General features: G+C 39.9%; 1 protein-coding gene across 2 annotated transcripts in view; it reads right to left on the bottom strand.

Moving 5' to 3' along the window:
- Nucleotides 1-2790: 2790 nt before the first annotated feature.
- LOC109895023 (cadherin-8-like) overlaps nucleotides 2791-18051 on the bottom strand; it is an 87826-nt gene continuing 72565 nt past the window's right edge. The window contains exons 8-12 of one of the 2 annotated variants that reach the window (XM_031830737.1): nucleotides 11634-11770; nucleotides 9664-9785; nucleotides 8915-9032; nucleotides 4962-5213; nucleotides 2791-4828 (exon numbers count right to left, since the gene is read on the bottom strand). In XM_031830737.1, coding sequence (XP_031686597.1) covers nucleotides 4347-4828; nucleotides 4962-5213; nucleotides 8915-9032; nucleotides 9664-9785; nucleotides 11634-11770 — 1111 coding nt within the window. In that variant the 3' untranslated portion in view covers nucleotides 2791-4346. Of the gene's footprint in view, nucleotides 4835-4961; nucleotides 5214-8914; nucleotides 9033-9663; nucleotides 9786-11633; nucleotides 11771-18051 lie in introns of both variants that reach the window. The other variant, XM_031830736.1, reaches the window with a different exon arrangement.

Below are 18051 nucleotides of genomic sequence, written 5' to 3'. Positions count from 1 at the left end.
TGCCCCGGTTGGCTCGGAAGGCACCCCTCCCACGTCAGGCCTCAGCCGGATCATCAGGTTTATAAGCCCAGCCGGCATGTCATGCTGCTATGCCTCAGCCAGATCATCGGGCTCCCACAACCTCAGCGGGATCGACAGGCTTTAACATCTGAGCCGGATCGTCAGGCTCCTATGCCTCTGCCAGATTGCCAGGCTCCCACGCCTCTGCCGGTTCATCGTGATTTTACACCCAGCATTGCTGCCCAGCTTTACACATTCCTGCCACCATCATTATGCACGCCTGCCTTCCCTCGTCACGCGCATCAGCGATATTAGACTCACCTGGACTCAATCGACTGTTTATTACCTCTCCTATATTTTCCATTTCCCCAGCTCTGTTCCCCACTGCTGCATTGATTGTTGTCTGTCTTTGTGTTTCCCAGTTCTGACTCTGTTCCTGTCCTGTAGCATGTCCGTTCCAAATTACAGTAACTGTCAACTCCCCATACCCATTTCTCTTCTGCAGCATTGTTCCTAACAATTTTGTACATAATGTTTCTGCCACTGTGTCTTATGACCGAAAAGAGCTTCTTGATATCAGGGCAGCGATTACTCACCCAGTACTGGAGGAATTCCTCTTCAACGAGTCAGACGGGAAGGATTTACTCCTGACACCCGACAAGGACCTCATCCTTGTCATTCGCAGGAGGAAAAGACAGAGATGTCGTGGACAACGGTCGGCCCGGGTGTCTTGTAAGGATCCGTCGCCGAGAGGGTAATCTACCTTTACCATCGGCCTTATTAGCCAATGTACAATCAATCGATAATAAAATAGACAATTTACGAGCATGTATATCCTACCAGCGGGACATTAAAAACTATCAAATCTTATGTTTCACTGAGTCATGACTGAACAACGACATGATTACCATACAGCTGGCAGGTTTTAAGCTTTTTCGGCAGGATAGAACAGCGGCCTCTGGTAAGACAAGGGGCGGCAGCCTATATATATATATTTGTAAACAGCTGGTGCACGAAATCTAACGAATTCTCAAGGTTTTGCTCGCCTGAGGTTTAGTATCTCATGATAAGCACCTATATTCTTTGTATGTGTCTATATACCACCACTCCTCAACACTGGTGCCCCTCAGGGGTGTGTGCTCAGTCCCCTCCTGTACTCCCTGTTAACTCATGACTGCATGGCCAGGCACGACTCCAACACCATCATCAAATTTGCCGATGACACAACAGTGGTAGGCCTGATCACCGACAATGATGAGACAGCCTATAGGGAGGAGGTCAGAGACCTGGTCGTGTGGTGCCAAGACAACAACCTCGCCCTCAACGTGATCAAGACAAAGAAACTACAGGAAAAGGAGGACTGAGCATGCCCCCATTCTTATCTGCAGGGCTCTTTGGTTTCCACATTTTTTCTTAAATTAATGTTGGTTAAGGGCTTGTAAGTAAGCATTTCACAATTTGATTTGATCTTTGATGCTATTTAGCTTCCACTGCTCCCGGGCCCTTGTTAAAGCCAACGGCATCATGGACTTTACCCAGTACCAGGACATTTTAGCCAAAAACCTGGTTGCCTCTCCAGGAGGTGGAAACTTGGCCACAAGTTAATCTTCCAGCAAGACAATAACCCTAAGCACACACCAAAATCCACAAAGAAATGGTTAATTTACCACAAAATCAACATTTTGCAATGGTCATCTCAGTCTCCCAATTAAAAACCTGTGGCTGTCCATTCCATAAGCGCAGACAAAGGATTTCAAGGATATGGGCAGATTCTGTATAGAGCACTGGTCTAAGATCCCTTCCAATGTGTTCTCCAATCTCATTAAACATTTTAGAAAACACCTCAGTGCCATTATCCTCGCAAGGTGAGGTATTTAAAGGTAAAACAACATCTCTTTCCCTGAGCAACTGTATAGTATAGAAAAGACATAACAAATACCAAATCAAATTTTCCCCAAAAAATGTGCATACAATATAGCTCAGTATTTGTATTATTTATTTTATACAATGTTTTTGGCTTATTCTATGGAAGCCCTAAAGCAACATTGTTCTTTTTTGAATGACTTAGTCATTCAAACGAGATATTAAGTCATTCGAGATACTAAGTTCATCCTTCCGAAGGTCGCATGTTCAATCCCAGTGGAAGACACTTGTTTGATGTTTTTGTTTGAACCCTATCCCAAATCTTATCTCTTACTTTAACCATTCAGAATGAATGCCTAAACTTAAGTGTAGTTTTTTTTGTTGCCCTATCCAAAAATGTAAACCTTAACTTAAGCATTGAGAATTAAAGAAAGATGATGCTGAGCAACTCCAAAACGTTTGGAGAAAAGTGGATAAACGTCAGAATCTGAAGTCAAATTGGTAAAACGTGGGATCTTGTTTTCCCCACTTACAGGCCCTATCAAAGAACTGTCAATGAATAATCATATCAGTGGATGGCATCAGTAAATGAATGATTGCAGCAAAGGACAAACACAACTGGCCCTGCATCACAAAATGAGGCCTAATTAGACAATAACAATTAAGTCGTTCAAATTAGATACTAACTTGTTTGAACAAGATACCAAGGGTGCCAATAATTTTGGGTCTGACTGTAGGTTTTAAAACCAGTCAGTGCATCCACTGCCAAATAAATTCTTCCTAATTATAAGATATGTGACATGTTGACATATTGATATTGGTACTTCATGATGCACAATGACAGACATAGATAATTCAAGTAGGAACTGTGCAAAACTCGCTTATTCCAACCATCTTAGCTGCTGAAGAAAGCCAAACTCATTCAGCAATATTTATAAAAATATATTTCACAAAGTAGGAAACAATACAGGGTATCTTAGATTACATTACAGGGAGTAAATAATTAAACATACACATTTATAAGCGTTAAAGCACAGTAGAAAATATGATCTGCATGTAAGACTATTTCATATATATTATGAAGTCTACTGAGAACTGCCATATACTGTATCAGTACAAATTGAGTATGCACGCAGCTGTAGTGCCATTTTAGATTCTCATGTGCAAGAGCTAACGTGCATAGACAAAACCTACCACCTCAATGAAAGTTGAGGACATTATCAGTAACTCTATGTACATGTATTTTTTGTATAATATCATACAGTGTAGCACAATATGCAAGAGTCTGTATTTTATTTTTATGGGTTTTGTTACCCGTGGGTCCTAAATAAAATTGAGGGGTCGAATATTCACATCAATTAAATTATCCCAGCTATTGTGCTTATATGGTTACTGGTAACTCTGTATACAGAATAATGATAAACAGTATACATTAATTGTATGTGTAAAAGTTCCCTTTCCGTCCAATATTTTACTATACAGTAATTCGTGTTCTCTGTATACTATATTAACAGCAATATCTAAACAACAAGTTCAGCTGTGATGAAATAGCTTCAGTGGTGGAAAGAAAAGTTCTAGAATCATTCTAAACTCTCACTCACTTATAACCTGTAGCACAGAAACAAACGCAAATAAGAACAGATATATAAAACAAAAACAAATCATACAACGATAATGAGGAATCAACACGATCATTTTCAAAAAACATGTGAATACAATTGTATTTAATGCTTGCTTCTGTAAAAAGAAGGCCTCAAAGTTTCTACATTTCTCTTTTTTTGTCTTTCGCTTTAGTCTTTTATAGGCTAATAATATTTGCAAACCACACTTGGAGCGTGTAAATACAAATAGTTGTATAAAGCAAGCCGTCTGGCTCAGACAGTTTATAAATGTGGCCACCTGGTATCAAATGATATCTAAACTAATTAATTTTGAAGCCAATATTGTAGTTGTTCTCATTTCGCTTTTTCAAATCATACATACATTCAACATTGTAATGTCGATCAAATATTGCTTTTTCTTTTAGTTTCCTATTTTATCTTTGATTAGCTGGGTGGTGGGTAGAGATCTGAGATGAGGGCCACTCAGTAGTGCCATTGTTCTGTGGTTGAATCTCCACGTTGTCCAAGAAGGCTGTAGATCACACAATCCCTCTCTCTTCTTTCATCAGGCAACTACCAAGAATCCAGGTCTTTATGCTTCTGTCAGTCACAGCAAATGACAAATACCCAAAATACTGCTAGACACTCCACGACGGAATCTAAGTTACACTCCACAAGAATCATAGACCTCCTAATATAGACATTGTTAAGTTTGGCTCAACAATACAAAGCGCTTGATGTGATAGATGATGAACGTTATACTTCAATCTAAGAGTACGAAAGGTGGCCCCCTTTTTTAAACAGCTGTTTCTAAAAGCTGGCAAACCCTAGCATAATACACAAGTATGTGGACAAAATCAAAGGGTCTCTACAGATCAAAGGTCAAGTCTCCTTATCACTTTCACCCACTGAGTAGAGTTCCCCAAGTCTTCTGAAACGCGGACCCCACTCTCTGAGGTAGTCATAGTTCTGGTCTGAGTCTGAGGACGCAGTCTCGAGGGAGCTCAGAGACCCAGCAATGGAGCCCCGGCCCTCATAGCCATAGATCTGAATGGAGTCGTAGGGAGGGGCTGTGGGATCGTTGTCCGCCTCATGGAGTCTGACATTGATGAACTCATCCACGTCCACACCGTTAGGGCCACTACTCTGCCTTGGCATGAACTGCAGGTCCGGCTTGATATCCTTGCGGGGCAGGTAGCCATTGATTCCATCAGGGTTCTGCAGTGTGGCAATGTCAAAGGCCTCAGTGTCTTCTTCTCCACCCCCCTCATCGTCATAGCGGATGATGTTCTCCCTCACATCTTCGTCATCTTTGATGATAAGTGGCTTGTTCTTGTGTCTTCTGAGCGTCACAAACAGCACCACTATAACTGCCGAACAAGAGGACATGTCAAAGTCATGTGCTCACAAAGACAATGTTTGTAGAAGTTTACCAGTGTTGCACGTCGGTATTTTTCAGATGTAATCAAATGGCATAAAGTATCAGTATTATCTTACCTAAAAGTAGTATTATGCAGGCCAGAATGGCAATCAAAGCTCCCATGCTGAGGCCAATGGGTAGGACATAGGCCTCCACATTGCATGACTGGACTATTCCCTCCCTGCTGCATCCACACACCCGGATGGTCAACGTGTTAGTGCTGCTCATTGGAGGATTTCCATTGTCAGTCACAATTATGGGCAGGAAATACATCTCCTGTTTCTGGCGCCGGAAGGTGTCATGCTTGGCTAAAACACTGATGGAGTTGTCTGTGGGGAGAGAAAGCAGTTGTAAACAAAAAAACATCTAGCAAATTAGCTTCCGTTGAGTAAGAGCGTGTATTTTTGTAGTGACAAACCAAAATGTTTTGCAATCCAGTAACATTTTTTATTTTATTTATTTTATTTGGGCAATTCCAAATTGACGATAGAAAAACAGCATGTTGCATTGGCCTGCTATTTGTTTTGTGGTCTCACGTGTAGACTCTGCTGATGGCTTTCAGTCACCTTCCTCCTCACCATATTCTAATAGCAGAACTCTGTAAGCGATTGAATCCTATTCTGTCAAACCCATATTAAGATGTGGAAATGAAGAGAGGTGAGTGCGGCACTGACTTAGAAGATGGTACAAGGCAACTCCGAGAGGTGCCAGGGACTCTTTGATGACACTTCTGTGAGCTCTGTGTTCATTATCTAGCTAATAATATCCACTCACCCACATATTGTCAAACACTTTTATTCCTGTAAGAGTCTACTCAAGTTGGTGTAACGAAAAAAAAAGCAAAATGATTTCACGTGAAGGTTCACATTTGAAATCATGTGAAAATGTGCTTTTGGAACACTTTTATTTTTTTTACACGTGATCACATGTCAGCACGTGTAGTTTCATATTATCACATGTAGCCTTTACATGTTGCCGAATGTTATCACAATAACTTCACATGATATCACGTGTTCACATGTGAAATGAATGTGCTTTCTCCACGAGGGCAGTTCAATTGTCTACCCTCTGTCTGAGCATGCGTGACAGAGAGACGTGAAACATTAGCAATCAAGCCTGAAGGCCCACGTCGACTCCGATGCTTCCTACAGTCGTGTTGGCTGGATGTCCTTTGGGTGGTGGACCATTCTTGATACGCATGGGAAACTGTTGAGCATGAAAAACCCAGCAGCGTGACAATTCATTCAGTCATTCAACTGACTAGGTATTCCTCTTCCCCTTTCCCTTTCTTTTATTGACCCACTCAAACAGATGCATCTGGTACCCACTACCATACCCCGTTCAAAGACACTTCAATCTTTTGTCTTGCCCATTCGCACCTCTGAATAGCACACATTCACAATCCATGTCTCAATTGTCTCTAGACTTGAAAAAAATCCTTCATCTACAATGATTGAAGTGATTGAAGGGATCATAGCTTTCACCTGGATTCACCTGTTTTGTACAATCGGTGTATGTCTCTGTTGGTAGAGCATGGCACTTGCAACGGCAGGGTTGTGGGTTCGATTCCCACGGGAGACCAATACTGTAAGTTGCTTTGGATAAGAGTGCCTGGTAAAATGCTGGTTCCTATCGTGTCAATCTTAAGTGCACAGCGGTATCCCATTTATCACATTAGATACCTGAACATTTCTCTGAGGTATTGGGTTAAAGCCTGAACAGCTTGTGTGCAGTAGGATATCCTCGCTGGCTGACCCTGGCCCTGGCTAACCCTATCCTCTCCACAGCACATTCACTGCAATTAGAGTCACCGTCACAAACAAACCAGCACAAAGGGTCAAAGTTCAACGGGTCTGCTACTCTTCACTGGAGTGGCTTTGCCTGCTCTGTGCAGGTGGAAATAGTCGTATGTGCCTATATTTTTCATGTAGAATACTGACACTTCACAACAGCTAGATGTAGACATTTTTAAAACATATTTGTATTTATTTATTTATTTATATTGTATGTATTTATTTTATTGAATATCCGAAACATACAATATACTTGCAGTGAAGCCGCTCAACAACTACATGATACCAGTCATCCAACAGACTCCCATTCAGAGCGACACACAGAAGCAATGCCCTGCTCAAGGGCACGTTGACAGATCTCCCACCAGGCCAAAAAAAACGTGAACACGAACCCTCCAAGATCCCCCCCCCCCCCACAGTTCCCCAATAGCTGTCCCTCAACCATTCGAGACCCCTCCCACAGCCCCCCCCCAAGAAGAAAAATAATAAATACAACATTTAATGAATTCCATTCCCCACCCCCTAGAACCCCCCCAATGCTCCAACAACCAAGAGAATGAGGTAAAGAGAAAAAAGAAAAAGACAAGAAAACAGCAAACAATGCAAAAAAAAGAATCTACAAAAACATTCAAAAACAAAGGACATCAAGGACAACTAAAATCATAACAGTAATGCCAACTGTATATGTTTGTGTGCATGTCTGGCACTATTACATGTGTTCTTGTATGCATTTATTTGAATGAGAGTGTGTGTATATGCATGTGTACAAACACCTGCATGGCATCAGCCTCAGACAAACCGGCATCAGCTGTAAAAACACTGCCCGTCTGTCATTCAAACTGACTTTTTATTATGTTTTTTTAAAACAAAAAAACTTTTATCTTTGACCATCATTCTATCTCCCGCACAGCAACTTCACTCCCACTTCCAATTCCACATCGCAACCCTCAGCTTCCCTCAGCCCATCCCATCTATCTCTGCTGGTCACCCACTTTGTTTTTCTACTCAACACATACCATTCAACTATGCTGTGTTGTTTAACGTACAATTTCAATCTATCTAATCGAAACAGAATCCACAGATTGCGAGTTGAAGATAAATACTTTTCCCTTTTCAAACATCTTTCCCATAAATACAGGTATTTTATCAACCAGCACATTTGAGTTCAGCCATAATATTTGTTGTAATATTTGTTGTATCTTTTCAGGGGGATGAATTTGAAATTGTAGCGAGCTCTGCAATGCTTGTTTGAGAAAGAGAGATACTTTGGGAAAAAAAGTATCATTTTCAATTAATCGAAAATGAGACATGGCAATCTGCACAAAGGCAAAAAGGCCATTTTTAAACAATGGATGAGCTTTTCTTAGTAATCTACTTGAGAACCATTTAGGGTTTAAGTAAAACTTTTGAATGTAGACATTAACAAGAAGAGTGATTTCTTACACTATCAAATTTTTGCTGAGAAAATGTGATTAAAATGTAAAAACCTGTTTATTGTTATGGATAAGTATATATGTCTATTAGTTGTAGCAGTTGAATTCATATCATAATGATATCTACATGTGAAAATGTTGCTTCAATGTTGCCTGTGGTTTCTTATTTATTAATTCCTCTAGATTCAGCAACTTTTCCTATTTGTCTCTTAATACACCTGTTTCCATGGTGGCAGGTTTCCATTTAGATAAAGAGGCTGGTGCATTTAATGTCCTTATTCTATATTTTCCTTTTACTAACAACTAGACACAGCAGTTCCTCTTGCCTGCAGCCTTCGCATCAAAACAGTTGGACAGAACCAGATGAAGATTCTTCGCCCCAAGCTCTTTGAAAACATTACGCAACAACTTCAGGATGAGCGTGTGCTCTTCAGTGAGAGTAATGGAAAAGAGAGCGGGGGGGGGGGGGGGCAGACGGGGGACGGGGGGACGGAGGATGGACAGAAAGCCTGCTAAACCAATCACCGTATTTAGCAAACAAATGTAGTGCCATCTGCCATGCAGCAACAGCTCAAGAAGTCACCCTACAATGAGCTGCAAGACTACCCGCAGACGATTTGGATTCAACTAATTTACTTCCTTTCAAAATGCACTAGGGAGTAAAGAATAGCTGATGACCAGGCTATTGCGCATCTGCTAACCACTGGGTCCGGTAATCCAACTAGATTTCATCTTCAATTGGACTAATATGCTGCAGGATATAAGAAATGTTTTGTCATTCTAAGTCACATGTTCTGTCCTTACCTCCGTTGTTTTTTATCGTGAAATTAGGATTGTTTAACATCTCTGGGATGAGGCGGTATTCAAAGTAGTGTCCCTGTATTGGGTCATCCTTGTCGACAGCACTGACTGTCTGTATCACCTGTGGAAACACAGACAGAAAGAGAGGAGCCCAATACCATTAGAGAGATAGGTCATCCATTACTTTTTTTTGCCATCACAAAAAGCCTGACCGTGACATTGGCTAAGAGAAAATGAAAAATATCCTCCATTCATTCCAGGAATTTGAGATTGTTATCAATGTGGTGCTGTCTCACCTGGCACACTTTTGGTTTCTGGGTTCATCTATTTACCTGCCATCATAGTTATTATCAAGCTGTATGTCTGTGATTGATTAGAAATGAGAATTCAGCTATCTCGGTCATTGGTCTTTTTTTGTATTTATTATTGTAGTCGTCTGAATGAATAGGATTGATGTGAAGGAGAATGCAAAGCACTTGTCCAGAATTTTGGCCAGAGATCCATTGTGCCATCTGGAGGAGGACATGAAAGACAACTCTGAATTATGATTCACTCTGATCAATTCTGACTGCTCTCATTTTCCCTCCGTCTCTATGTGCTGTGTCAGGGGAGGAGAGTGTCTCAGAGAAAAGCCACACTCCTGCCTCTGTACTTTCCCAGTGAAATAAATAGGCTATAATTCACCATGGCTGATCATTACGGAGGAGATGCAGGGGGAGACGACAATAGCAGCCTTGATGAATGCCCCCTACCTGGCCAGGTTTGCCATTTTCACAGAGGAAAGCCTCGTATTCCGTCGCAAACTCTGGGGCGTTGTCATTTATGTCCAGCACTCGGATGGCCACGGTAGCCCGTGATATCTGGCTGTGGTTTCCTGATAAACAAAAAACCCAACAACAGACAATGAATACAATGACATTGGATACTATATACAGCGGGAAATTAAATCCCAGGTAAATTCCGTGACCCAGATTTTTTTTCTCCTTCTGTTATTTAAAAAAAAATAATCCCCTTGGCTGATAGAAAGGCAGATGAGAAGCCACATCAATCTGAGTTTTAGCTAATATCAAGAATGCAAAACAGAAGTGGTGAGAGAGAAGAAAAAAAACACATTCAAAGTGCTTTTGAAATCCCCTGAACACGCTCATGTTTCATGCATGAGGGTTAAAAAAAATGCATATTAATGAATCAACGGCAGCAGAAGTCTAAAAAGATAATAAAGGGCAATTTAATTAGATTTGATTTTTATTGGGATTATTCATCGCCCATAATTGACAGTCCCTTTTGAGATAAATGATCGTGTTTAATAAGTGTTGCAACCACTAACTTGTTAGCTAATAATTTGGTCCATGAAGCAATAGATGTCGTTCTGGCTGTTGACATCTTTCCTCTTTTTGTATGTTTGTGAGACCATACACATAGCTAACATTCAAAACAATGATGTGCATGATGCATGTTGTCACATAGAAAACAGAAAAACAGAAAATGGTTTTGAGATATAACACTGCAGCAAATGGAGGATTTTACACTTAAGAATGCTTCAGGACAAAATGCCCAGTGGTGAGCATAAGAGAGGAGAGAAAGAGTGGGAAACAGAGAGAAACTAAAATAGACAGTTTGCTAGAAGGTGATAGATGGACAGAGTGGGGAAAAAGAGAAGTGTCCACATTTTCTTTGTGCTCTGTTAAAGTGACTTTCACTCCACCGCAGCAAGAATTGCAATCTGATTAGTCAGATGTCAACTGGTGCAAGCAGTAGAACGCGACACCGTTTGGGTGGCAAATGGCAATGGAATTGGACTGGGAACACATTTCTTCCTCTTCACGCCAGAGAGGATTCCTGCTTGGCTCCAATCCACCAAGAATAGTAAACAGACATTTATTTTGGTCAATTTCGATTAAGTGCGTTCATTGATGCTGCTGTCTTGAGTCACAGTCACTTTAGCATAAGTCATGAAAGGCACAGTGAAATGTCTAACACCAGACATGACAAAAACTAGCATGAATATCAACAGAGACGCATTGCATTTACAATAACATGCCATGAATGTATGCTCTATAGCATCACTTTGATATAAAAAAACTGGGATATTTTTATTTTTATTTTGTTATTGCTGTGACAATTAGTGTTTCCCTTTGATTAAGAAGGGCGAGGGGGAGCAAGTTACAAGTATTTTACATTTCTCATTTAAGGTGTGCACTACATTTTATAACAACATATAGTCCCCCTGAAACAATCTGTTATGCAAATAAAGTTGTACATATGGTTTGAGTTGTTTGTCGTTCTACCTCGAAGATGTCAGTCAGTTTCCTGGATCACAGATGTTCCTGTATCCGTAATGGATGCTGGCTTTGGTGCAAACAATGTTGGCGTTTGTGTTTACAACTGTTAATTGGATACTTCTTAATGTACTCGCACTTCCAACAAATTGACTACTGAGCTGTATCACGCTCTATGGTCATCAACATGAGATAGGTTACAAGTGCAGGACTATTTTATAGAGGACTAGGAAGGCCGGTCACTCCTTTGTTGGAGGCAAGAATGAAGTTGTTCAAACTGGGTTCGTAAACAGATCTGAATGTTCACAAGCAGCTGTCTCCCCCCCCCCCTGAGTTGACACTCGTCCTTCATCATTGCATTGATATGAAAAGGATATTGCATTTCGTTAATTATGTAGTAGACCACAAACAGTGTAACAATTTCTATTGGAAATGTTACTTACTGATTTCAGTGGCTGTTACTGTGATGTTGTGCCACATATCTGTCTCTCGGTCCAGTGGTTTGGCCAACGTGATCTTCCCATCATCTACGTTAACATTGAACTGTCTCTCCAGATCGGTGTGGCGATCAATAAAGTACCTACACAAATAGAGAGAATCATCAGAAGTTCTACAAGCAGCACACAGCTAACCGTTCTCGACGATGCCTTGGGTGCACTGACTAATGGAGACGTATCCATCAAGAGGTTCCTGTGGATGAATGTAAGTGAAAAGCAGTAGGAAGTCAATAATTATAATCGAAGAATGAATTACAGGTCTCAGATTAGCAGGAGAGGACATTCAAGCCGCAATACGGTTTAGGAGGTTCTTTAAAAACTAAAGTGGTCGTGAGTCCGGTTTAGTCTCCCAACAGTGGCTCCTTAATGTCCCCCTCCATACAAATATGTCATTAGTGACACTACCATCCTCCTTAACAGTATCTCCTTTCCTTGTGACTTTACCTTGAACTCGTTTGAAAAACTTCACAGGGGTCATACTAAGGAGGGGTGGGAAAGTCACAAGATAGACGGGGTACAATGTAATGTTGCGTTTAAATTCAAATCCAAATCAACCATCCTCGTTCACGCTGATGTCCCTGTTCTGTGGATTGAAGCAAGACAGAAGAGCATTTCAAGGGCAGCAACCTTATATATAATTCAACAACCTCACCAATAGCAACAACATGATGACACATTGACCATTAAAAAGCCTCTTAAAGGTATTTATGTGCATTTCCAAAATCATTGTGACTGCAGAACTGGCTTTGTCACAGTGCATTGTGGGGGGCCAATCCCTCAAACGCTTTCAGAAAGGACACACGTGCACACTTGGCATGTGAAAAACATGTTATTGGCATGGAAACGGTTTTATTTTTCATGTTTATTTGAATGCATACACTCAATATTTTTTACGCATTCATTGCCACACATGTGAAAAACATGCCATCAACAACTGTGAATTGCCCTAAATTAAGGCTGCCAGTTAGAAACATCAAAGTCACCAAGAGCAACAAGGCCTTTAAGGTATATCATATGCATGTGAATGCATACATTCAATAGTTGAATGCTCTCAATGCCACACAGAACATACATGGATATTCCTTTAAACTAAATGCCCCTCCCTCTAAACATAGCCTCGTTCAAAGCAAAATCCAAGTCAAAAGTTTAGCCAATGCCTTGCTTTTTCACTAATCCAATTCCCCAATGGTCTTTGCAATCCTCCTCCACCCACCCTCCCAACCCCATCTCCCTTCACACATGACCTTGGGTCTCATCCTATTTCACTGTGGAACTGCTCATCTCTATCAGCACAGACCTGTTGACAGACATGCATTTCTGCATGAGAAAAATGGGAGAGAAAAAAAACAACAATGACAAAATAATAATGAAAACAAAGAGCTTACAGGAAATGAAATAAATAAGCCATTGCCCTAGATTCCAACTGTGGGAGACGTATTGAGCCATGACATTTCAATTTTTTTTTGATGAAATGGTGTAAATCCTCAGACGGCAGGCAGGAGGTCCAGGAGGACTCCTCCACAGACGCAGAGCACTTTCAAGACAGGCAGACAGTCCAAACCACCTGGGAGAATTCTCCAGGAGACGGAGTGGATTCCAGTCAGGCTTTGACAGCTTCACGTGGAGGGAGACCGACCCTGAAATGTTCTGCCACGTGTCAATCAAACTAACAATGTGATGTGAAAAGAATTAAATCAAACACAATTATCAGATGTTCCATGCAAGAGATGGGTGCTGACTGTCAAAGGTGTGAGGATGTGTTTGGGAGCGGATCATTGGATGTGAATAATTCAATGCCGGGAAAGGACGACATAAAATAGCACCTCATACTTTCCACTCCTTCAATACCTGACTCCAATTACATTGGGCAGCTCTCCACCTAAAAACATATTTCTTATTCAATCATATGACATGTATAACTTTTACACACTGTGTCAATATTATTTTTGGTTTGAACACTACATTTACTAAGCTGTCATCTGGGTCACAAAAAAGGGATGTTAGAAGTGATAGCTATAATTAGTGTTGGCTATAAGCCATAAAGCCAGTAATATGAGTGTGAGACAGAGAACAAATGCATTCATGACATTTCTGTCTCATATAAGGTCAGTAATTCTATTGGGAGGATCACAGATGTAGAACTAATTTCTCTGTCCTCCGCATGCTAACCAGATCTTTGTAAGGACACATTTATTTCCGTTTTCCCTGAACATGTCCTGAACCTGTTTTCTACAAGAAAGCCTACTTGACATTACATTTTACATTCATTTTTCATAATCTCTTTTACATGACTCCTCGTATTAACATTTGCAACATGTCAGCTGTCAAGGTAAGTAAATGATGTAGCGGGGCCTGAAGAAAGGCAGACAAGCTTACACAGTCACCTGACAGACCTGGCTCTCATTACCCATAACCTTTTGTTGTCCTATGATCCTCTTCTATACCCTCACCGGGTTCAGCGTTGTGTGCATGTCCCACTCAACTCCGTCAATGCGCAAATGTTTCTCTACATGGTATTTAGGGCAACTTCCTAGGTTAGCCATAACGTATTATTAAAAGGCATCATCAATACCAGGTACTGGAATGATACCCTTGATTGGCTCTTACTCTAGCCTTCAAAGCTATGGTGTAATGCCCAAAGTCTTGAGCATAATGATCATTCAAGATTAAAATCATATTCACAGAGTATGGGAGGACACTGAAGGAATTGTGTTGCATTTGATGAAGTCCACCTGAAACCTTGGTTGAATGCATAAAGTATAGCTTGAGGGTTGAGGTCTAAGTGAGGAACCAGCCCAAAGCCTTTGAGTCATCCTGGTCAGACTGAGAGACAGTGAGTCATTTCGGTGTGAGGGTGTTTACTCACAACCTGGACTTAGCGGTAGACATAACATAGTAAATATAAATCTGTCTCCCTCCATTCAGTATGCTTTGTTACATTTCATAAGGTATGTATACATTTGTAGATGTCCATCATCCATTTCATATGATAGAGTCCAAATTACAATTTGTATGATATGTTACAAATTATAATTCGTATAATATTAAGAATTTGCAATACGTTATGATATGTTACCAATTCTAATGTGTTGTTGCTAACGTTTGCTACAATAGGTGGTTAGGTTGTTAACACGAACGTTAGCTTGGAGGATAATGTTATCTTGGCTAGGGGTTGGGGTTACGATTAGGGTTAAGGTTAGGAATTAGGTTAATGGGTTAAGGTTATGATCAGGGGAAGGGTTAGCTAACATGCTAGTAGTTGCAAAGTAGATCAAAAAAAGTAGTAAGTAGTTGCAAAGTTGCTAATTAGTAAAAATGCTAAAATTATCCATGATGAGATTCAAACACACTAGACATTTGTGTTTACCTGGTTACATCTAGTCTTTCAGATAAAGCTATCAATGTTCTGCCTATAACCTCTGTGATGGTCACAACAATTGCTTATTATCACTCCATAGCGATGCACTCTATCCAACAGCATGGTATGTCAAGGATAACATTTGTCTGGGCATAAAAACAGTATGAGACTTCCATTGATTGTCTCTTCATGAGGTCTCTGAGAGACTACATACAGTTCTATGATGATGCATTATTACATATTCAAAATCACACACAAATAATATAAATAGATACTAAATTGTCAGAAATTATTACATTATTACAAGAAACTCAAGGAGATCAAATTGAAGACATTACAGAATAGAAGTTACATTTTATAAAAGTAATACAATAAACTAAACTGTCAATGGCGATATTGCATGTCATGTCATGTGTGGTGAAAAGCAATTGACATACAGGCACATTATATATCTGACACATTATGAAAACATACAGGGAAAATGTCTTGACTTAAAGAAACAGTGCAGTTTCCACACTAAGAGGTCGAAATAACATAGAAATTGTGAAAATTATGAAAATGCCCTTTTAGTGTAACAGCTTTTGAAGAAATATAAAAAGGTCGACAATTGTACCTGTCAAAAGATTTAGAACACCTACTCATTCAAGGGTTTTGATTTATTTTTTACTATTTTCTACATTGTAAAATGCTAGTAAAGAATTCAACTATGAAATAGCACATATGGAATCACGTAGTATCCAAAAAAAAGTGTTAAACAAATCAAAATACATTTTATATTTGAGATTCTTCAATTAGCCAACCTTTGCCTTGATGACAGCTTTGGACACTCTTGGCATTCTGTCAACCAGCTTCACGAGGTAATCACACGGAATGCATTTTAATTAACATGTGTGCCTTTTTAGAAGTTAATTTGTGGAATCTCTTTCCTTCTTAATGTGTTTGAGACAATCAGCTGTGTTGTTACAAGGTAGGAGGTATACAGAAGAAAACCCTATTTGGTAAAAGACCATATTATGGCAAGAACAGCTCAAATAAGCAAAGAGAAATAGCAGTCCATCATTACTTTAAGACATGAAGGTTAGTCATTATGGAACATTTCAAGAACTTTGAAAGTTTCTTCAAATGCAGTCGCAAAAACCATCAAGCTCTATGATGAAACTGGCTCTCAGGAGGACCGTCACAGGAATGGAATACACAGAGTTACCTCTGCTGCAGAGGAAAAGTTCATTAGAGTTACCAGCCTCAGAAATACCAGCCCAAATAAATGCTTCACAGAGTTAAAATAACAGACACATCTCAACATCAACTGTTCAGATGAGACTGCGTGAATCAGGCCTTCATGGTCGAATTGCAAAAGGACACCGATAAGAAGAAGAGACTTGCTTGGGCCAAGAAACATGAGCAATGGACATTAGACCGATGGAAATTTGTCCTATGGTCTGGAGTCCAAATGTGAGATTTTTGGTTCCAACCTCTGTGTCTTTGTGAGATGCAGAGTAGGTGAACGGATGATCTCTGCATGTGTGGTTCCCACCATGAAGCATGGAGGAGGAGGTGTGATGGTGTGAGGGTGCTTTGCTTATGACATGTCAGTGATTTATTTAGATTTCAAGGCACACATCTGGTTCAGGTTTAGTGAGACTATCATTTTTTTCAACAGGACAATGACCCAACACATCTCCAGGCTGTGTAACGGCTATTTTACCATGAAGGAGAGTGATGGAGTGCTGTATCAGATGACCTGGCCTCCACAATCCCCCGACCTCAACCAAATTGAGATGGTTAGGGATGAGTTGGACCGCAAAGCTGTCATCAAGGCAAAGGGTGGCTATTTGAAGAATCTCAAATATAAAATAGATTTTTATTTTTTGGGTTACTACATGATTCCATATGTGTTATTTCATAGTTTTGATGTCTTCACTATTATTCTACAATGTAGAAAATGGTCAAAATATAGAAAAACCCTTGAATGAGTAGGTGTTCTAAAACTTTTGACCGGTTGTATATATATCTCAATTTAATCCATTTTAAATTCAGGTCGTAACACAACAAAATGTGGAAAAAGTCAAGGGGTGTCAATAGTTTCTAAAGGTGCCGTAGCCACTATTGGCTTTAAAAGTCAAACGTAACACAATATCTGCCTATTTATTTCCATCAATATTGACCCTGTATATCTGTTAGACATAATGATATCTGTCTTTTGGGTAGACAGAAAGAGTTTCCCTAAAACATTCTCAAGGAAATGTTAGAAAGTAAACTAGAAAGTAGGCTCAATTATTAAGAATTATATAATGACTACTTGTATCAATCATGTGTCATGACATAATGCACCAGCAAAAACCTCACTAGACCAGCACAGTCCTCTCCTCTAAAGGGGTATTACATTCAAAAAGTATCTTCTGATGTGAATTAAGCATTGACATGGACTCACAACATCCAATTTCATTGTTTCTCTATGAATAATTGTAATATTTAGAGAGAAAAACTGAGAAAAGAAATCCCAAACCAGGTCAAGTAGAAGCGAGAAAATTGATTTTGGGAGAATACCAAGAGTGCCTATTTGAAAGCTAGGAAAAATGTATGAGTAGCTTGCGACATGTTTCATAATTTAAAAGTAGCTCTCATGCTTGAAAAGGTTGAAGGCCCCTCGTCTAGACGATCCTATCTGCCAATCAGGGCTGTGTATGTACAGTACCTATATTAACATGTGTGTCAACACCACACGATCAGACTGAGAATTTCAATGACAGCTCATGGAAACAAATAATAACAAATATTTGGGGAATTATTTTCATGAAATAAACACACATAGTGATTTATTAGAAATTAAATATAAAGACTGCATGGGGGCATTAAAGGTACAGTACATTCGAATCACATTTTATTTGTCACGTGCCGAATCCAACAGGTATTCACCTTACAGTGAAATGCTTACTTACTTAACCAACAATGCAGTTTTAAGAAAATACCCCCCAAAAAGTAAGATTCCATCTTGCAGCAATTTAT

The sequence above is a fragment of the Oncorhynchus kisutch genome, linkage group LG8 (assembly GCF_002021735.2).
Source record: "Oncorhynchus kisutch isolate 150728-3 linkage group LG8, Okis_V2, whole genome shotgun sequence".
NCBI classification, from domain to species: Eukaryota; Metazoa; Chordata; class Actinopteri; order Salmoniformes; family Salmonidae; genus Oncorhynchus; species Oncorhynchus kisutch.
This window is presented reverse-complemented; position numbering and strand designations above follow the sequence as displayed.